At 41.1% G+C, this 23,015-nt stretch overlaps 1 protein-coding gene across 14 annotated transcripts in view; it reads right to left on the bottom strand.

The window, feature by feature from the left end:
* The window catches only part of atp2b2 (ATPase plasma membrane Ca2+ transporting 2), a 119,431-nt gene that overhangs the window by 57,530 nt on the left and 38,886 nt on the right, over positions 1 to 23,015 (bottom strand). For 6 of the 14 annotated variants that reach the window (XM_070958571.1, XM_070958576.1, XM_070958578.1 and 3 more), the window contains exon 1: positions 6,322 to 7,472. In XM_070958571.1, coding sequence (XP_070814672.1) covers positions 6,322 to 6,520 — 199 coding nt within the window. In that variant the 5' untranslated portion in view covers positions 6,521 to 7,472. Of the gene's footprint in view, positions 1 to 6,321; positions 7,473 to 23,015 lie in introns of those variants that run through there. The other 8 variants (XM_070958581.1, XM_070958574.1, XM_070958572.1 and 5 more) reach the window with 3 other exon arrangements.

Below are 23,015 nucleotides of genomic sequence, written 5' to 3'. Positions count from 1 at the left end.
TGTGTGTGTGTGTGTGTGTGTGTGTGTGTGTGTGTGTGTGTGTGTGTGTGTGTGTGTGTGTGTACGGTATCAAATCGTATTTGGATAAACAAATCAAGTGTTCACCTTAGTGAGTGGAGTGTTAACACAAGAACCATCAACAACATCCTCCCATAAGCAATGCGGGCAGCGTGCATGATGTATCATCTGGCGACCATCCACTCCTGTCATTACTGCCACAAAAAGCAATGCAGGAGCATTCCCCTCAGGGATCTGCTATAAACACAACTGTCCTCAATCAACTGATTGCCACCTGCACTTCTGCAAGCTGCTATTTGTCCTCTTGTCGAAACCTACCACACTCTATGTTAGCAGAGGTGCATCAGCTCAGCGCCAAAATACCCCCTGTGTTACATTTGTTGTCGTCTCTGTTAAGTATCTTCTCTTTTCAAGCAAAAAATAGAATTAATATCAATCAAAAATCAAGTCTACACTATATTTTTCATCAGTTTAGGGACAGACAGAGTTCAGGAAAGGTGTGCTACTTTTCCACCACCGTTACATTGTTACTAACTCAGTGAAAGAAGTGAGAGTAAAATGGAGAGATGATGAAGGTTAGCGATGTGGAGCAGGTCTATTTAGGCTATGCTGTACACCGGCCCACTGGGATACCAGCGACCGACCAGCACACCGAAATAGAAATGGGAGCAGAGGGGAGAGAAAGGAGGAGAGGTAAGGTGTGGTGAGACAGAGGGATGGGAGGTAGAGGGAGAGAGTAAGGGCAGGTGGAGGGGTTGATGATGAGGAAGTCTGGAGAGGACAGGAAGGAGTCACAGGGTGGAACAAAGGTAGGTATAGGAAGTGAGAGTGCTTCCATCATAGAGTTGCAAAGTGGGAGGAAGGCTTGTTTCTTACACTGAGAGGTATCAAATTTATCATTTTACTTTCAGCTGAATTGGATAAATTAGATTGAAATCTTGAACTATTTGACAGTATATGCAATAATTTAACAATTTATGGGCATCAGGTTTAATTATTTCAACTTTACTTAGAAATCATTTTTCTTCTACCTTCTGAACGCCGAAGCACCCATTAGCCTGAGCTGCTGTTGCAGCGCAGACGAGCTCAGTCAGCCGTGAATCACACCTGTAGCAAAATCAAAATGCTTTGCTGTTTCAATTTGGAACAAAATGTCAAGCTGTGAAAGAGAACTGATTTAAGCTGCTGAATGTACAGTGTTACCTGGTTTCGACTTTGCAAAATGCACCATGGGAGCCACAGTTAACTTCTCTCCATACATGTGAATGTGCACAGACCAGATATTTCTCACACAGTTGCTCATCTTTTGTTCAGACCATTTAACCGTGTGAGCTTTTCTGCCCGTCCAAGCCTGAACAACCGGCCATTGTCTAGGCAGAAAATGAATGGGACTTTAACTTTCAGAGCTATGCAAGCCTGAAATAATCCTTCCCACTTTACAATCTGTGGGGTGAAGAAGAGGAGAAAATGGTGGCTGAAAGGCAGGTGAAGGTGGAGGCATCAGTATAATAACCCTGCAGGCATGGACACCCAGAGCCATTTTAGTCAGGATACAGATTATCATATGCATTTAAAATATACATTTTCACATTAGGTTACATTCTAGATACATATAGTTTTGGTGTGGTTACGATATCAGTAAGGATCTGGTATGGACTTCAAAATGAATCAGAAACTGCTGGTGTTAAACTGCTTCTGAAGGTTGAGGGAAGGTGATGTTCGGAGATTTGTAGGTGGTGGTGAAAGTGTGTGTACAGTATGTGCAGGGGAAGTCAGAGGGAGGGGGAAAGAAGAAAGAGGCAGTGAGAGGACTGAAATGAGATGTGGTGATATTGTAGAGTGCAAAGAAAAAGTATTAGACAGAAAAGGGCCAAGGGTGAGCATGTGGAATGGAGGAAATCTTTGTTGGAAATAAAATAGCTCAGTCCCAGACTGACTATATTAGAAGTTATTAAAAAAGAAATACTGCTGAATTTTACTCTTGGATTGAATTCATATTGCCTATTCAAAGTTGATATTAATTAGCATTTAGTGCTATCTCTCTTCAGCATGCATGAGATAGCACTTCATCCCATCACCTTGGTGTATAAAGTCATCCTGATGAGCAGCTGGAAGTTATAAAAAAGGTGACTCTGGCTATTATGAGGGATATCTTTTAAGGGCACTGGTGGACTTTCTGCTTTGAATGAATAACTATTAGGCAGCTAAAAATACCTGAACTGATTGGTATTATATAAAATTGAGTGTAAGCTTGCTGTGATGCATATTTTAAAACGTCACTGCTTCATTTTCAGTGACGTTACTTTATGCAAATGCGCAGTCATATCTGCATGAGAAGCTTATGGCGGTGTGTGAGTGGACAGACTCCTTGTTTATAATGTGGCTTCCCCATGTATCTATATTTACTCCTCCTTTCCCATACGCTCGATAAGTATCCTCCTGCCCTCCCTTTCTGACATCAAAGACTATCGATGCCCACAGCACCTCTTCATCCTCCCGACCCTTGAGGAACGGCTCTGCCCTGAGCACTCTCTCTCTATTCCTTGACTCCAGACCCAGAGGACCTACCAATGTGCTGCAGCTCTCTGCAGTCTCTCTAGAATAGTTAGACTGTGAGCACCTACTGACCATCTTTGCTCCCATCTCAAGAGAAGCAGGTCATGCCCAGAGCAGCTTCCAGCCATCCCCTCTCAGAAACTTAACTGAAGCCTGACATCCCATCTGGCCCCTGAATGTCTTACGCCATTCACCCGCTGGCTGCCTGAGGGAAACGCTAGCTTCTTCACCCCACAGTCACCTACAAGGCAACACATAGGTAACTACATCCTGGGGACAGGTATACAGTACAAGGAAGCAGATTACTGAGAAAACTGAAGGGTAAGAGCCAGAGAATGTTACGGAATTAGATGCGGCACTTAATCACCATTTATCATCGTCGTCATGTATCATTATCAGGTATCTCATGCAATTTTGATTTGAAAAAAGGAATTTTACTTCTTGTTTATGTTTCAGCCTCAATATGTTTTATATTCTTCCTCTATGGGTTTAGAAAATTGTTTCTCCACTGAAGGCACGAAAGACTCACACTGTAGAAAGTGAAATCTAAGATGAAATATCTTAAATCAAGGCAAGCTTTTTGTCCTTATCTGTCTGAATGAGATATTCCAACTTCTCACTCAGATTTTATTACTGGTTCTGAATTACTCTTAATTGCTTGAAGATAAACTTAAAAAGCGGTTTGAGCAACACTGGCAGTTACAAAACTGCGTCCAAGTTAGAATTTCTTTGTATGCAGATAGATTTTTAGCCTGGATACGCTATTTTAATATAACTGTGGGGTCGTCAAGACTAGATATTTTCACTTGTTTTTAAAATTTTGGTAAGTGAATTTTGCTATGCTGTTGGCAGATTTTACTTTACTTCACTTATTTTTAAGTAATATTGCCCCATTTTATTGCTTTTTTTAAAACATAATAATCCCTGAAGAAACATGTTTGAGCTGCTTTTAGCTCTGCAAATGTTTAGATTAACAACAGAGATATGTTTCCCCAACACAGGCCTATTGCATTGTATGCATTATTCTGTTTTCTTTATAGGTATCATTTGCATAATGGCCTAATGTGTATCCTGTGAGGGAGCTACTGTAGCAGTCCTCAATCTCTCATGTATTCTCCAATTACTCTACTTGGAAATACACTGAGTGCTGCATACTCAGGCATATATAACTTAAACACCCTATTAGAAAAACAAATGAACAGCTTCTCAAATGTCTGGCCACTGTTTGCACCTTTCTGTCATGTGCTGTAGCAACAATGTAGCAGGAGCCGATGGTCTGCTGCATCTAAATGTATGCGGTTACGAACGCAACCTCTTCACTGGTTGCATTTCTATAATCACTAAACCATTATACATTAATCCTGCATAATGGGCTATAGCCATTCATGAACTGTTAGTATCATGTGAGAGGGCTGGTATGAGTGACAGTATACGGGGCTAATAGGTCAACCGTGCTCAGGGCCTCTTACCATCAAGCGCAGGCCCCTGGGACCCATACACATTACACGCACCACACATGATGACGGAAAGCAATACAGAATACCTTCAAGGATAATTACCATGATCATATTTCTAAGGTAACATATGTTCTGTGGAGGAACCACACAGGACACAAGCATAAACGCAGAAATACCTGGGATCACTTGCAAATAGCAGCAGATATCATTACCCAGTGAATGTTCCATTGAGAGATAAAATAATTAATTAGAAAAATTAATAATTCTGACCAGGGATGAGAGAGCAGGAGGATCCTGCTTGTTAGCAGGGCAAGATCTCAAACAAAACCCAGGGACTTGTTGAGTGGGTTTACCCATTGAAAATGTTGACAAACTATAACATGGAAGCACCAGATTTATCCAGAATACCACACACAATACACAATGTGTTCTCCTTAAGCCAATAAATGCTGAAGTAATTAATGGCACACACATGAGATTGCAGTGTTTTGAATAATGTAGCCTCAGAGCACTGCATTTACATACACTGTGACCTGTTCCTCAGAGCAACTTTTGTTTGCTTCTTTTCATCTTTTCATGACTATTACCCACAGTGCATTTCAACAAGGAGGAAGTATAATTTACACTGTGATCCAGAATAACTTTACTGCAGAAGACTTAAATTAAAATAAGAAACTGCACTGGCAAACATTTAATATGGGATTGTTTATGTTTTAAATAAGTTCTATGATGTAATTAAGACAACATGTAAGAAAAGAAGGTAAATGTTAATGTTACTCATACAGTACAGTGGCAAACAGGGAAATGTTAGGGTCAACAAATCAACCACAGTGACAGAAGGCATGTTAATAAATACAATATTCCTGTTCATGTATCATACGTTTAATCACTTTAATTTTAGTTTTATTGAAGGCTGCAGGCTGTGATCTTGGCTTAGTGTTTAACAAACTGATGAAATGTAATGTTGGTGCATCTAATCAGGATGCTCATGAGAACGGGAAAATGAAATTAAAATTTGATGTCTGTTATGATAATTTTATTGCTAGTTGAAATTCAGTTTCATTTCAGTATCGCTGTAACACTGCAGGCATTGTCTTGTATTGATGTTCCAAATACGGTGACAAGCAATAGGTGCCACACCTGACTCAGTGCTCATCAGTGCTTTTATTCTTTTCTATCGCATTTTGCTTTGCTCTTTATTCACTCTTAATTGAATGAATTTGTCTAGTTTACTCTGGTGTTGCCTTGCTCCAGCTGACTGAGAAGTGGTGCTGCTGGATGAGAAGACCAGGGAACACAATCTTCTGTCACACGGGTGACACAGCGTGAATACTGATCAATGATCTCTACATGAGGAGAGGTGGATGATTTCATTATAAATATTCAATACACAGATGAAGCCATTATAGAGGCTGTTTTTTTGTACATTCACTTTAATGCAGCTGGTACTGGAGCAAAAGGAAATCCTGCTTTTATGTCTTTATAGATAAAGTAAAGGTTGGGCTGTTTTAACAATACATGTCTGTATAAATATTTGATTAAGCTATGTGGTAAAATGCATATAAAGGGGTTTTGTGGTACCTCAAGCTGTGCTTTAATGAAATTCTCACATTTCTATTTCCTACGTGAAGAAAAATAGTGTTGTAACAAAACTAACCTTCACCTAAACAAACAAACAAATGTCTGGTATTTGCATTTCAGAAATGAAACATTTACAGGAACAGGTGCTGTGCCTCTTTAGCTGTTATTTAATATTGCTATTGTGTTTTTTGCTTTCTCATTCCACTCATGCCAGCCTCTGCAGACGCCACAGTACATCCCATGTGGCCAAACCCTCTACCATGTTGCCCCAGAGACCTGCTCCTTAATAAAGCTAAGGCTGATTGGCTGACGGGATGAGAGAATGACAAGGGAGGGTGGGGGGGGGGGGGGCTTGTATGGAGAAGGGGGAGTGAGAGGGGAGCTAAACTGTCCAGTGAGATTTCTATGCATACTAAACAGGTCTAAGACTAGCTGGCTGAGAAGAATTTTCATTATTCCCTTCAAACAGGACTCCCTCCTGTCTGCTCCTGTGATGCTTATGCATTCCTCCAGGTGCTTTACAAAGGCTGTGCACGCAATGCAACAGTAAATACAATGAAAATCTACCATAGCTCATCAGCCTTATGATTGGCTCAACACACAGCAGCAGAGCACATTCCTCAACATGAGATCATCATCTAACACACACCAGTGCACACATATTCACATACACCCCCAAACACATACACATTTGAGCATGTGGACTCACCTTCTGTGGGTGAGGTTTTCAGTCGTTTGCACAGTCCCTCTATGCCCCCGTAGTCCTCCTGGAGCTTGACCACCGCCTCTGTGCCACGCAGCTCCATGAGCGAGCGCAGCTCCATGAGCGAGCAGCCGAAGCCTGCCGCATGGTTGTCCTCGTTTCTTTGGTTCTTGGCATAAAAATCGCTGTTGGACATGTCCCCCATGATGTCAGCTTGTCAAGTCAGTTAGATAAGTGTTTGTTATTGCTTATAGGTCAATCAAAAAACTTGCACAACAGAAAGATGAGCTCAGTCTCATCCAAAAAATCCAAAATAGGTATCAAGCAGGCAACAACAACCAAAAAAGGGAAAAAAGAATGAATGCCACTTGTAGGTAAAGTAGGCAGATAGAGAGATTAAAAAGGGGGAAAAAATCCGAAAGGATAAATCGATGAGCAGCTTCGCTCTTTCAGGAGAGACTGTCAGATATCAGTCGACCAAAAACCATCAAAGAGAAGAAACAGAAGAAGAGGAGAAAGAGCAGCAGTGAACAAGGAGAGGAGGGGATGACGAAACACAAGTGGGGAGCATCCAGGTGAGCGTTGGACAGCCCCAGTGGTCAGGTCCTGAGAAGGGCAATGATGGTGGTTTCAAGTCCTCTAGGTCTCAGGCTCACCACGGCTGCAGTCCAGACCCGCTCCATGTGTGGCTTCCCATTGCTGCTATTCTGCTGTTGCCTCCGCTGCCTCTCTGTCTCTACATGGTGGTCTTCCCCATCACTGCTACAGAGAGAGAGAGAGAGGGAGAGAGGGAGAGAGAGAGGAATCGGAGAGATGAATTCAAAGAGGACAGAAGGTGAGGGAGGAGGAGGGAGAGACAGAGAAAAAGAGCACAGGAATGAGCGTTGCGTTCTCAGGGCAGGGGTGAATGCAGTGGTAGATGGTGCACGGCTGAAGGACAGCCTCTCCTGGCTGCTGCAGTAACTGTGGCTCTGCTGTCTCTATCTACTGCTGCTGCTGCTGCTGCTAACCTCATTCTGAGGACACACCGACTGACAGAGAGAGAGAGAGAGGGAGAGAGAGGATACGGAGGAGAGGGAGGGCGAAGAGAAGAGGATGCTCCTTTCTGGTGCAGAGCGGAGAGGAGCTGTGCGCGGGCGGGAGGCTGGGGCTGCTCTGACGACAAAGCGGAGAGGCAGCACGTAACGCTGCGCTGTCACGGGGAGGATGGGCTGAGCCGTGGAGCTGCTGCTGCTATCTCACCACCAGCTCTCCTTCATTCTACAGTAAGTGACCTCTCCTATGCAGTCACTCTATCTCACCGATCCACTCCTCTCTGCCTGCTGTCTTGTAATGCCTGCCATTAATGATTTCAGTCCATGTCTCCCATCCTCTCACCTGAGGACTACACTCAGCTCAGAGAGGACACTTCTACGGTGTTGAGGTGTTACACTGCAATTTAGTGGATTAAGATAAATCCCTGACCAGTTTAGATCAATTGAAAGTAAATTATCAACACATTTCTTGGTGTTCTGTCCAGACTCATCTAATATGTAGTGAAGACTCAAGGAATTTAATTTGTTTTCACTATATTGAAAGCATGATTCCAGTGAATAATTTCCAGTGAGAAATATGCTGTTTTCACTTCACTACAGAGGAGTACAGAGGATGGATAGAGAGCTTCATCAAATGATGTAACAACAAGCACCTGAAGCTCAGTTTCAGTAAAACCAATGAGCTTCTGCTGTATGTCTATTCGTGTTTTAATTCATTTAGAGAAACATAAAGCAGAGTCAAAGTCCTTGTGTGTGTTCACATGCTTGGCAAATAAAGCTGATTCTGATAGAACACAAACTTGTAGCCCAAGCAACAAACAATGTTTCAAATACAGATTTTGCAGCAAAGTTTTACAAATTCTGAAAACATGGACGTTTCACATACATCTGAAACCCGACAGAACAGAAGATCAATGCAATCGCCACAGTTTCAAGGTGACACCCAAGATTAGTGTCACCAATTCAGTATCTGACCGAATGTGAAACATGGTCACAATCTCCTGTCCTGTTCCTGAGTTATGGTGTTCAATAATGGCCAGAAAAGGCTTTCGCGGAACATCATGATGTCACAGTGAAGTTGACCTTTGACCTTTTGAATATAAAATGTCATCACTTCTTCATTTTATCCCATGAGACATTTGTGGGAAATCTTGTCATAATTACTGTATGAATTCTTGAATTATTGCCAAAAATGTGCTTTGGGAGGTCACAGTGACCTTTGAGCCTTGACTATCAAAATCTAACCAGTTTATCCTCGAGTCCAAGTGAGCGTTTGAGCCAAATCTGATGAAATTCCCTCAAAGTGTTCCTGACATATTGCGTTCACAAAAATGGGACGGAAGAAAAGACAACACAAAACATAATGCCTTTGGTCATGGCTATCGTCAAAAGCAGAGGCATAAAATGTCAAAGGAGCCCATCTGTGGCATTCAGCCCCTACTGAAGATGTAAATGCTAAAAAAGAGATCAGTTTCATTCAAGAAAGGTTAGGTCATTTCCTAAAACTGCTGGGCACGATAGTTATTAGCAGGTTACTCAAATAGTTGTGGTTTAACACACATTTGGTGCTTTAGTGAGTATTTCCAGCTCCAGGACCCAAAGTAAATGATAGTGCTCAGGCTCTCTGTAAAGAAGCAACATGTCACTGTGAAATGTTGTGGCTCATTGTGTTTTTAATAGTCTTTGGACAACAATGGCACAGAGGAATAAGCAGCACAAGTAATACTTGGTAATGGGATCAATTCATTGTTAGTCAATCTTTCAAACAGATTTGTTGACAGTAGAGGAAATATTGCCATCCTTTTCCTCACAATCTACCCACCTCCACACAAACATGTAATATCACAATACAGTATATAAAACCCTGTTGATCTGTCACCAATAATTCACAAGTGTGAATCCATTTTCAATCACTGAAATCAAAGTAAAGCTCTGACTTGCAGCTGCCCTTCATCACTGGCTACCCACACAGAGGAGAGACCTGAGTGCTACTGCACTGCATCTTGTTGAATGCAACAGTAAAACTCTCCATCTCTATCATCTGAAATGCAAACTACTGATGTTACAAAGAATTCCTCTATGAGGTCCCCAAGGAATCATAAAGTAGTTATAACACTGCAAAAAAATTGCATTGTAAACAAATGTGAGAGTCGCCTCCATCAAATGACCTTATCCTGTGTTCGAGTTGTATATGGAGACCATTTTGCAGAAGATCCATGTGATAAAAAGTAGAGCAATGCTGTGCTACATCAAATTCACTCATATTCATTAAATTTTAAATATTTTCTTATTGAACTGGTGAAATTTTATCCATCTATCGCATGATAAGACAGGGGAAAAAAGGATAATGTGGAAAAAATTTAAATGGTTTTCACAGGACACTTCCAAGAGACACATTGGTTGTTGCCTGTTTGGAAAAAGCAAAGAACTAACTGAACGTTCACTTGGCAGCTGATAAAACTCAGCACCAGTGAGGTGCAGAACACACTCAGATTTTTGGTGGTGGTGGCACAAGCTGCTTAAATTGAGCTCACTGACACAGCAATCAGCAATTGTGTCCGGTTGCAAATATCAAGTGTGATGATTCAGACGGGACTAGCACCAGACACAATTGCAAGGCCGGGCACAGCGGGGCACCGACCTTGTCACAGCAGGGTGGTGAGAGACCCTGCCAACATGTGAATACACATCTGTAACTCCACAGGAACCAGCGCTGGCTGCTAATGAGCTCCAGCCCTTACTGCAGTGACAAAGACAGCACTGGCAGTGTCACCTGGATACATGCAACCCAACAAACCTGCTAAACATTTCTGTAAAGCAGATTGAGGTGGGAAGCTACCAAGTGCATTCATGCAAGTAATATATAAGTACAATTGTGAGGTCATTCTACTTTGATGCTACTTTATACTTTTACTACTGCACTCCACAAAGTAGTTACAATTAGCCTCACTTTTACCAACTGCAACATTAAAGTAATGTTTACAGGTTAATGCATCCATAGTTGTCCATAATGGAAAAATGTAATATATATGATTCTGAAAATGGGCCATTTTTCATCATGAGTACTTTTAAATTTGGTACTTTGTGTATATTTTGATACTTAAGTAAATTCCGAATGCAGGACTTTTACTCTTAAGAGTATATTTCTACACTATGGCATTCTTACTTTCGCTTAATTAAGAGATCAACCACTAAATTCTGTATTTTACACATAATATAATAATGACAGACTAAATAAGACATTACATATTTACGGTCAGATAGTTTCTCCGTTTATTAAACCACAAAAAAAGGACAGCACGGGGAAGGACTGCATCTTTCTCTCTGTTTTTTCTCCAACCTTTTATGCTGTCCCCCTTTCCTGCCGATCAGGTCCAATCAATGTTGGCGGTACTCTTTGCGTGCCAAGGCAGACATCTGTGCCGGCCAGACCCTCCAAAACTATCAAATGAAAGCAAACAAATGCTCTCCCAGGAAATTATCATGCATGTGTGTGTGTGTGTGTGTGTGTGTGTGTGTGTGTGTGTGTGTGTGTGTGTGTGTGTGTGTGTGTGTGTGTGTGTGTGTGTGTGTGTGTGTGTGTGCGCGCGCTTGTATATGTTTGCCGAATGGTTAATAAAGAGTCTGGCTGAGGAGAGGGACACCACCTCCATAACTAGTTATACTGGTTTACCTGTACTTAGTAATAGCTGCTTCTCTATCCTACTAGCTTGTGTTTTGCAGCTCATCAGTTAATTGGTCAGTTAACTGGACAAAATGGAAACCAGCAGGGCTCCAGACACCAGTTTGAAAACCCACTGCCTTGACAGTTGAAGCTGTTGCATATTTGAGCTGGCATGGCACAGAGGCACCAAGACAGATCGTCAGCATACTTTTAAACTAATAATTCTGATGATCATAAGAGACAAAATTAAATAAATGCATAATTAGATGCCAAGACATCACCTTGAGTATTGATTTCCATTACTCCAAACACAAAGAGGTTAATTCTGTCTACCCTCCTGAGTATATAAAGTAGGACAGACTTTAAGTCATAAATAAATTTCAAACAAATCTATCCGGGAAAGCAGCAACATCAGCGACCTACACTGTATAATTCATACTTGAGTTTGATTCAAACTGATAAGCTGTTCTGCATATCACTGTTCCATCCTTTCCAATAAAATGGAGAAAAAAAATGGATAGAAATGCAACATTTCATGACTAATTTCACGCAGAATGTTGATCCGACTTCCTCCACACAGTACACTACAGACTGCGTGAGGCGGTGTGTTCCCAGCTTCACATTATCATGCTGGTGATGTAAGTGACTGGCAGCAGCGGTGGTGGTGGTGGTGTTATATTCTGCTGACGTGCCGCTGCCTATCTTTAAATTACGATGACATGCGCAGGAGTGGGAGAGATGGAGATGTGGGAGGAAAATGAGAAAAGAAAGAGGAGGAGAGGGAGATAGCAAAAGACAAAAGTTGAAAGATGGAGGAAGGCGGAGACAAAAGGAGGGGGAAGCGAAGAAAGAGCCGGGGATAGGGTAAGATAGAGGTGAAGTGCGCTGCTGAAGCCTGAGCTGAGTAACTTCAAAGCAAACGATGCTCTCCTTTTTAGAAAATGTAAACATGCATACACACAGACAGACACACTAACATGCCGAAATGTACGCAAAGAATTGATTTCTTCTTTGCTTGGAAAAAGGAGGGCAGCTGGAAGTAGAGCTATTGTTGGTGTTTTGTATGCATTCATAGATAAAACCATGATGAAGGCAGTGTGTCAAAATGCTCTCTGCCTCACTCTTCAATAATTTAAACATCAAAGGGTGAGCAAATGTCTTTTTCTCAAGTGTTGGGGATATGGGGCTCTTCATGATTTTGTTAGCACCTTGCAAAATACCTTCTGTCTCCGATATTTCCATCACCACCACTTCTATTCCTGTCTCTGTACCTGTCTGTGTGTATACTGCCCCGTCAATCTCTATGCTGTCATCCTGCTTATCTGTCTATCTGTAGCTGACTGAAACACTTCCCTGCTGGGCTATTCTTCTGTCCACCTCCCTGCCTACTTGCCAGTATATCTGCATAATTGCTAGCATGCTCCCCGTGGCTTGACAGTGAGTAATGAGTAACATACTGTATGATCAAACCCTCAAGAAAAAAAGTGTAGATTTTACAATAATTAACAGCTTTTTATCTAAAGCATCAGAACACTTAATTGGACTTTATGAACTTCAACACCATATGGAATCCATCCACAGAAAAAAGGAAAACTCGGCCAGATGCTAAGACCATATGACCACCACACTGTACAGTGTTTGCCGTATGACAAAACTACTGAAAAAACACAAAAGGATCCACAAAAAAGGCGATTAACATAAAGCCAATGCAGCATCACCAAACAGCTGTCTCTATAGGCCATGTCATGCCGTTTTTCCAATGGCCCATTATTCCGAAACCCCAACAGTCCGAAAAATGTTCCACTGGACTGAAAGCCCATTTATCTGACAGCCTGTTATCCTGAAAACAAACAGCCATTACTCTGAAGGCCCATTGCTAATGTAAACCTACTTTTTTAACCCAAACCGTAACCAATCTTTTCCTAAACATAACCAAGATGTTTTGGTGCCTACTGCCTAAGCTAACCAAACCAAACTTCTACCATTTCAAAACCACTTGTCTATCATTGTTACCATATCACCTGATTATGACAACACAGGTCACGTGGCTATTGTTAGCATGAGGACAAAGGTCACCCGATGAAGGTCACCTGACTTGGTCTTTTGCTGCACGTCCAACTACACTGGGACATTAAGGGCCAAGGAGAACGTAATGTCAGGACAATGGGCCTTCGGTGCAGCAAGCTTTTGTTTGTGGGGTAACAGGCTGTCGCACAAATGGGCTTTTGGTCTAATAGGACATGTTTCAGACGATTGGGGTTTCAGAATAATGGGCTGTCGGAACAATGGGCAGCCTCCATACAGCCAAGAACTCTGGACACAACATGTTGGGGAATGACAGTGAACTAGTGGTCATGTAACTTTTTTATCCTTTCTGCTGAGTTATTGAACCACCAATTAACATTTTTGTCTTTCACATGATTGTTTTGCTCATCTGAACAGCACATTTTAGAGTTAACATAAATCAAATGTGCTGCAGCAACTGAGCAACCCTGCAGTACTTATTCTATTAGTGTTGTTGCGGGGGCACGGTATTCTTTTAAGTGCATCACACTGACAGCCTCAGTCGATAATTTCTAAAAACATAAGTATATACAGTACACTCAACTAATGTATTACTAAAAGATGTCGTCCGGTCTTATCAATATTTAAAATGGTATGATTTTAAGCCCTTCAACCAAAGGTTCATTTTGAAGGTTGTTTTATTGTGTTGTTAAGCACAAACTTCTTATCAGGCAGTTCCTCTATTCATCTTCAGACATATATATCTTGTTCACACATAATGCACAACATAATAATGTGTTTCTCTTGACATCAATTTTACCTTAAATTTGAATTCCTCTACGTTTTGTGCTGAGTGATTCATCTGCTGGGTCTCTCTGTACTGCACTGTGATTATAAAAAAAACAAGTGTTAATGATGAAACGGTACTCTAGAATAATTGCTGCTTTCTCTTTGATGAAAAGTTCCTGGGCTGACAAGCAGTGGATAGCTTTCTGTCCTCCACAGTGAAGCCATGCGCATTCTCCGTGTCTGTCTCGAAATGTCCTTGAGCACAGTGAGGCAGAGCCGAGGTATGAGCTGTGCCCACTGCACCAGCACCAGGAGCGCTACTGGCATACAGCCCCCCCTGCCTGTGACAAAAGATAGTGCAGGAGACTTCACGTCTGCTCTGCACACCTGCACCTCTGTAAATATCGCATTGTAATTTCAGATGACAGGTTTACAAATGGTTTGTAACAGGACATGAAGAGTTTCATTTCATAACACAACACAAACACCTTATGATGTGATGCTATCCATATGACACCACCACAAACTACAGCCTCTAAAATGACAATCAGCCGTTCACTGACATAGTCTCAAAAACATATTAAAGGTGGCATTTACAGCATTAACTCTGGATGGGACTGTATTAGACTGTGAATGTTCTGATAATTGTGTGTCAAGTCCCTGTATGTTGGAAGTGACTTGCTGCTTGTGTATGTTTGCTGATTGGTTCTTGGTATCACAATTTGGAAGGCAGAGATCACACAAATGAAGGCATACCTTGCGCATGACCTAACAACAGTGTGTTCGAGCACGTACATATTTTAGCGCACCTCAGGAAGATAAATTAACTCATGTGTATAACTTGCTAGTTTCTGCAATGGAGCATTTATTTACTTAATTTGTCTGTTAAGTTCCAATGTTGTAGAAGAAGCAGTTGGACGACGCTCAGGGAATCCCCAAACATACGCAGACACACATTAGATAGCAGCTGCATTGCAATACTGCACTGCATTATCCAAAGGCGCGTCAACTCACATTGTCTCTGAGGTGAATTGTTATATAACAACCACATGGAGAGCCTCCTTTCAGCCACCATCAGTGCTCTGTAATTGGGCTGAAAGCAGCTGTCATGCTAACTAAGCACAGCAGACAGAGTCTAAAGAAGAAAAAGGTTATTTTGGAAACGAACGCAGAAGCTCAAAAAGGACTGCAGCTCCTACTCATATCAGGCTGAAGAGAGGATGAAGCGGAGAGGAATAGAGGAGAGAGAGAGGGATGAGTCAGAGAGAAGGAGTGAGAAAGAGGGAGAAAGAGACACGTACGTCGTAAGTGTATGTGTGTGCTTAGCCTATGTCGGCTTATAAATGGTGAGGGGGTTTTTGAAGAAAAGCCAGGCAACCCCGATAGCTGCAGGGGTTGCTGTGTGTCACTGCAGAGTGAGACTGAGAAGCGAGAAAGTGAGAACTGGTGATGATATGCTATAGCTGTGAGATGACTGGGTTAGAGGACGGAGGACGAGGCACTGAGCGATATACGCCTTTGGTCTAAATAGAGAAGCCCTAATGGAACCTGTCTCTCACGTCTATGAAATATCCTCTCCTAAAGAGGACAATCGGTGCCTCAATATGTTAAGTTGTGCCACTGTGAGCGACTCATCTCTCCCTCACTCTCCTCCTTACTTCCACCTGCCTCCTTTGCTTTTATGCCTCTGCAGCGTACATGCCAATTCTGGTTGGTGTACACCTTTCCTCTTGCCTTGGTCCATCGCTTTATATTCAACTGCCTGCTCGCTCCCACTCTCTCTCTTCTTCTTTCAATGGAACATCTTTTCATTATCATTGCTTTGTTCTTTGATAATTTGCAACAAATAAATTACTTGTTGACTTTGTCCTTGTTTCCCTTGTAAGGAGCTGTGCTGTTTCATGGCCTCCTGAATGTACTTAGTGAGCAAATGGCTTTATACAGTGTAAGCCACACTGTGGGGCTGTGGAGGGAGATATGGAGATGTAGAGTGTAATCCTGCCTGGAGCAGCAATGGTGATGCACATTAACAACTGTAACCAAATAAATACTGGAATATTATTGCCGGGCATACTTAAAGGCAACACACAAATGTAGCATGAAAAAGTCATTATTATCAAAAAACTAGCTAACCCAAACGTTGTCAGAACACAACGATCACATAATGAATAGTGGTGTGGCATTAGCTTAATAGTGTTGTGGATGCTCAGGTGCTTTCACAGGCTCCGTAGGAGATCCTGTAAATGAGTAGCGGTTTTGCTATCTGCTGGTGAATTGTCTAATCAAACTAGACTCAGACAAGTTCCCCCAGAGCATGACATCTAGCTGTCAATCATCTTGTACAGGAACTCAGGGGAGTGGAACCCTGATAAATTATAAGATGGGGGAGTGAAATTATATTCTTTCTTTTTTTCTTTGTTTTTTTTAATTATTTTTTCTAATTAATAGAGGCTAGTGTACGGTGGTAGACTGAAGAATTAAGAGGGAGAAAAGGTAGGGCTGTCACGTTTCATTTGAAATTCAAACATTGGTTTAAACATCAGAAAAAAAATGTAATATTTGAACTGTCATTACCTGTTTGCAATCTATAAGTGCAACAGACAACTGGAAGCAGTTTGCCTCCTGATCCATTAGTTTGACCTATTACATGGCCTGTTGACCCTGTCAGTAAACTACAGTAGTAAGTTCATGCAAAGCAGCTGTCTTACTCTACAATGACAATGAATTTTGCAGACTTGCCTGCTAGCTTGTCACCCAAGTGAGGAAGCGGAGGATGACGAGCAACACCATGTGTACAACCTCATCTGACAGCCTACTGTTCGGCACACTAGGTTTCAGAGGGTTCATTGTCAGAAAGTCATAAAAATATTATGACCAATAACATGCAAGGTATAAATGCAAGGAAAGCACGAAGATATGTGGCCAGTTGGTGGTGTTTCTGAAGAGGGATTTCAGATTATCATGATGGAACTGGAAATGATGCTGTTGTCAACAGCATCATTTGGTGGTGGGGGTGGATTTGCATGTCATTCCAAATTCGCTAGAACTTGATATTTGGAAAATGGAGGAATTAAAGCTGATATCAGAAATTACAGGCTTAAAGTATCTTTTCAGAGAGTCTACATTAATATTGATCTCATGTGTCTGGGGTAAAAAAAAATCCAGCTCTGGTACGATATCCTCCTGCTAGGTGAACTCCTTCCTGTAACTTCTGTAACTAGTCAAAGCTTCAAACATTAGATGATATCAGACCAAACAGCTCAGCTCAGCTCAGCTCAGCTCAGCATCATGGCTCAGAGCCAAGCATGTGACAGTTTCAGTTTCACAGTTATTGAACTTTAGTTCAGAGAAAACGTAATGGACGGGACCCCATGCTCTCTACTCTGACAGAATACTCTGTGATAAAACACATACCAAAAAAATTAACTTGGAGAACTGGATGTTTTTTAGCCACACTAGCGGCTAAAAAGGTAATATTGTTTTTGGTTTTTTTGGTTTAGATTTATTTCAATGACTCTTCACGTATGTCAAGATCAACTCTTTTCCATGAGGTCAACATGCCTAATGCCATCCCCATCAGTCACAGATGTACTTCCTAGCATGCAAACATGCAAAACTAAGTGGACATGAAAATATTACCTGCAAAACATATTATCGTGATGACATTAGCATTTACCTCAAAGCCCTAGTCGGTACAGACTTGCTGTAGGCGTTACAACTACAGACTCCAAGTTTCATTTCTTAGTTGCAGACTAACTTAAACTTCCCACACATGGCTGCAATAAATTATAAGAAAATTAAAAAGACTCCGTAAACATTCCCAAAAAAATGTAACCAACACAATGTCTGCCAGACTCAGTTAAAATACTGAGGGAGGAAGAGGAAAAAGGTAGTAGGGTCTACCTTTGCACTTGTGCCCTTTGTAATAATTACATCTTTCATGCTCTTAATGCTCCATGCTCCCATCCAGCCTCTGCATCATAACCTTACCCACTTGAACCAAGTCAAGCCTAGAATGAGTCTGTTTTAGTCTGTTTCACCACTATTCACTACCTTCACAGAATCAGGCATCAAACAAGCAGATGACAAATGTGCTCATGGGGATTTTACTAATCCACACACAGTGTGACACATGGTGCAGTCCACATGTAATATGTCTCACAGAATAGTAATGGCACTCGGTCTGACACTTTCTTAAGAGGGTTTCAAACCAAGAAAGGTCCTGCAAAACAGACTGAGTCACCATCATTTCCGAGGTTGAATGCTTAAAGCTTGTGTGTAATGAGGCAGAGACGGTGAATTTAATGTCCAGGTTTTGGGTTAAATCCACAACGGTAATGATAAACCTAAGACTCTGAATACTAATATGCGCATGTGCGTAGACACAGACTGAAATTCTGTATGTCTTTATCAGTAATGCCACTAAAGCTTGCGATAAGCATGTACATAGGGGTTTACATGAAAAGTGGTTTATGTCAAACCAAGTTAATTTTGTTTCAATCTTGTTACCAGCTGAAAAAAAGCTTTGTCACAAGAGGTTATCATCAGTACATACTGATGAGAATAGAACTTCAACAATGCTCTCACCTCTGTAAATGTCACAGAAAAAGAAATCTGCACATTCATTCATGAGAGGACTGGCATGCACCAGCCAAGGCATTATGCATGGTGTGGAGAGCATTTATTCACTTACAAATATGTATAGCAAGACTGCTCATGGTGTATACTAATTAGTTAGAGCAATTATCTGTGTCAACAAAAACAAAGCCCAGTTGTTAAAAACTAAATGAGTTTGACCCCCTGTCTTCTTCCATTTGTTTCCCTGTGGGCCAGGATCCCAACCTCAGATTACTCATCTGTTCCTAGATTTGTAAACCTTTTCATGGAAGCACTCTGTTCAGCATGACAAACTGCTTAATCTGTGCCAGCATAACACCAAGGGATCAAAAAGGACGATACAGCTTCTCACTTCTTCCTGTGCAAATAAATGGGCATGGATGCTCAAATGACAACAGATGTAAAACCAGAAGGCTGTTGATTGCTTTGTCATTTGGAGAAAAAGACCACCCAACTAAAACTGGCTGAAGAGACTGGGTTCTGCACTTAAAATTTTATACATTTTAACCGGCACAAACGTTTTTTTCAGTGTGAAAACACGAGCAGACGCAGCAGACAGAAGATCACGATTACAGCCCACTTGAGTTCTAACCCCTTCATTGTCTCATAAATCCCAGGAAAACACACTCTTGTGGTGCAGCTACAACATATAACACAAACACGGAAGTGAAACATGTCTGCTGTGTTGTTCTTTCCTTACCCTCACTCTCCTTGACTGTTTCCAGCCAGCCTCCTTTTAGATTTGAAATCTTAAGCATCATTACATCAAGACTTTAGGACTTGCCCTGAATCAAGTTGTAAAAATCAAATGTTTTAAATAATATCAATGCTCTGAGATGAACTGGAGAGCAAGTGAATGAAGACCTTAAAGGACCAGTGTGTAAGATTTAGTGCCCTCTAGCTGTGAAGTTGGAGATTGCAAGCAACTGCAAAGAGAGCCAGTGTTTGGTTTGTCTATTCTGGGCTATTATATGAACATGGCAGAGCAACATGGACTCCATGGAAGAGGACCTGCCCCCTATGTAGACATAAAGATAGGAAAACAAATTCTAATTCAAAATTTAATCCTCAAAATAACAAGTTAATTTACGCCGACTGCCAGTTGCCATTTCAAACTATTGCAGGCTCAGTCTGATTCTAAACATCAGTCATAATAAGCAAAATGTTGCTGGAATTGGCCTAACAAATCAGATGACATTTACATCATCTGCTTTGTGTCAATCACATCAGTGGGTCTGGACGGACTGCCACTAAATCAGCAGGACAATTTTCATCATTTTTACTTTCATTCTTTTGTAGAATTTCTGCTCAATGATCTGTTTGTGTCCCTCTTTTGTCTGTCTGCAACTACTTTACACATTATTTCTACCACTTTCCCTACTTGCATTTCTGTAAACAACCCTGCCTGTTCCTGCCTTGAACTTCTGCTTTGCTTCTTGCCTGCTTCTTTGCCTGCAAGCGGTTCATTATATAATGCCAGATTCTTCCTTCAGGGGGACAGTTGGAGTCTGTTAGGATCCTATACTGGGTGGGGGTTGATGTACATGTGAGGAATTGGAATCTGTAAACAATCTGTCTGATGGTGCCATCAAGCATGCGGGACTAACTTCTATAACAATCACGCAAAACATTTGCCTCTGGTGATGCATTTATGTCATTGTTTTGTAAGGAAAACAATTGGTTCAAGCTCGGGAAAAGGCCTGATATTGGTGTTCAAGGTTTCACAGAAAAATAGGCGTAAGGCCTGGAAAGACAGACTAGCTTCAAATTCAGCTGTCTACAGGGAGATAAGGAGGAACTGAAATGGTGTAATATTGGCTGTGGTATGCATGCAGGGGAGCACATCTATCAAAGTGTTAATGGAACAAAAGAGAGGGCTCACAAAAGACTCACCAGCAGCCATTTTATTCCACCAGAACAGATTTATCCCATGTTCATCCTGAATTAACATTTTTCAGATGTTTCAAAGTACAAAAAGCATATTACAATATGACAAACAGTTTGTATATCTAAATTAAGTATCATCAATACCAGAAATTAGACATTTTGAAGACTGAAAGACAGCAAAACCTGACTTTTTTTTGTATTTTTTTTGGAGATGCAGTATACAGATAAAGGCTGTAGGATTATATTAAGTATTTAATCCATACATACAGTACATTCATGTGTTTATAACTATGCACTAAGCAAGATCCCACACCTCATGTCCTTCAATACACATGTTCATTCATATACGCATTCCTATGCATGTCCACACACGCACACACACACACACACATACGCACAACACACACCACACACAAACTTCCAGCTGCAAGGTCACTAGAAGACATAAAGAAAAAAGGCTGCTGTGGCCCTCTCCTTGCTCCAGATGAGCCAGTAGAAATCATTAGGGAGTTACTGGTCTAATTAAATTCAACACATGCAGGCTAAGTGTGCTAGAAGGGGACTAAAGACAGAAGGAGGAGAGGAGAAGAGAGGAGAAGGAGAGAAAATAATATAATTTGAGAAGATTTAAGTGAACAAGTAGCAGCAGTCCTTTGAATCCAGCCTTGTTGGGCATAACATGAAGATATGAACTCTGCAAAACAGGCTTCAGATTAATGGTATTGTTTTGTCTCGATACAGTGTTTTCCATTCCACACATCATCACACTGTCATATTATCTGCCCATGCTGTAGCACAGATAGTTAAACTGAAAATTTATCTACCTTCTTGTTTGCCAGTAACACCCCAAGTGCAATCTCTGGATACACTGAGTTCTAACAAGTACCTGACAAGTATAAACAACTGCTGGACGCAGCCTGCCACATGATGGCAATGCAAGTGTGGCTTAATGTGTCATATGTCATCAAAATGTGTACAGGTGATGACATGATGCAAGCTGATATCACCACTTTTACTGGATTTACTGCTTTACTATTGCTCTCTGCTCTGCTGTTTGATCAACAAGCTACAACTAGCAGATCCAAATGCTGGAAATGATCATTTATTTGAAAATTTGTGACTTTGCTGCCCCCGGTGGTAGTATACAAAAAGACACTGTGGCAGACAGCAATGAAAGCTGCTAATCCTCAACTGTAACACCCCCTTAATCTCATTAAAAATTGTACTTCATGTGCATTTAAATGCTTATAGATAAAAATGCATATCAAAGTGATAGACGTGTGCACATCCACCAAGCAAAGCCAAGAAAACTGCTCTTTGAAGATTAATTTGAAATGAGAGGTGGTCTAAGCAGGTAGAACCGCAAGTGCATTTTCCATGATGAAAATGAGTATCAAAATTGCACTATGGCATTTGATACTCCTGAGACATCCTTGCAAAATTATGCAAAAAAAAAGAATTAACAAAAATAGCATTTCAAATTTGACTCTGATAGCTTTGCACCTGCTCAACAAAAGCAGCCAATGAGATTATTAATGTGAACAAGAACAAACTTGTACAAAAAAGAAAGTGCATTTACCCTCACACAGTCTAAATATGGCAAGGAGCATCTCAAACACATGGAACCTGAATGAGTGTGAAATAACTCCTCAATCACTGAGACACTGTCTAAAAGAAACCTCATCAACCAATCAAGTGCCAACACACCCAAAACAGACTAGAGATAGATCAAACCACTGTCTCTACATCACCAACACATGCATGTCCACAAACACACTGCATGCTGTCAGATTCTCATATACTGGCTGACTGGAACTCAGAGTCTCTTCACCTGAATGTAATTCATTGGAAAAACAAAGATTCTGACTATCATTATGCATAACAACATGGCATTACACTTGAAGAGTCAGGTGACTGCCTGCAGTTGCATACATCCTGCCTTCCAACCCATCTTATGTTTATCTGAGGTTCATTCCATGAGGTAATTTTTGTCATCCAAGAAAACTGTTTTTGAGAGGTAATTGATAACTTTGGGTATTGAAATTCATAAATTGTAAATCATATAACTTGGTGTTTGTAATATGCACATATAGCATGGTAAATCTATCTTTGGTCCAGGTTTTACATAAAATTGCACCTAGTTTTAACATTTAGGGCAAAACTGAAGGGGAATAATAAAGAAAAGCCCAAAATGCAGAGAGAAAATATCTAAAGGACTGTGTTAATAAGCACGTGACATGATTTCAGTCAGTGCTATTTATGTAGCCTAAAAATCTCAAATTGCCCTCAAAGAGCATTATAATCTGCACAGCATATGGCCACCCTCCATCCTTAAACAGTCAGGTCTTTAAAAGAGAATTGAGGCCCACCTCACTGCATTTGAACATCAGGCTGAATTAGGAGTAAAAATTGAATTTAAACTGTCCTCAAATAGCATGACAGACTTCTCCCTCTCAGTTGTTACTCCCACCTCTCACCCTCCTCATCTCTCCTTTTATTTCCTCTCCTGTGTTTTCTATAAATTCTTCCACTGGTAGACAAGCTTACAAAATCAAAATGAGCTATTTATGATGCTGCCAAGCATCATCTCTCAATTCTTGCCATTACCAGCAAGACAAGAAGAGATAAATGAATAATTACTGTACCTACCCTTGGCTCAAGTCTCTTAATTGAAGATTTTTTTTTGTGGAAAAATGACTGTCAAG

The sequence above is a fragment of the Chaetodon trifascialis genome, chromosome 3, assembly GCF_039877785.1.
Source record: "Chaetodon trifascialis isolate fChaTrf1 chromosome 3, fChaTrf1.hap1, whole genome shotgun sequence".
NCBI lineage: Eukaryota > Metazoa > Chordata > Actinopteri > Chaetodontiformes > Chaetodontidae > Chaetodon > Chaetodon trifascialis.
The sequence above is the reverse complement of the archived record's forward strand: the minus strand, read 5'-3'. Positions and strand labels throughout refer to the sequence as shown.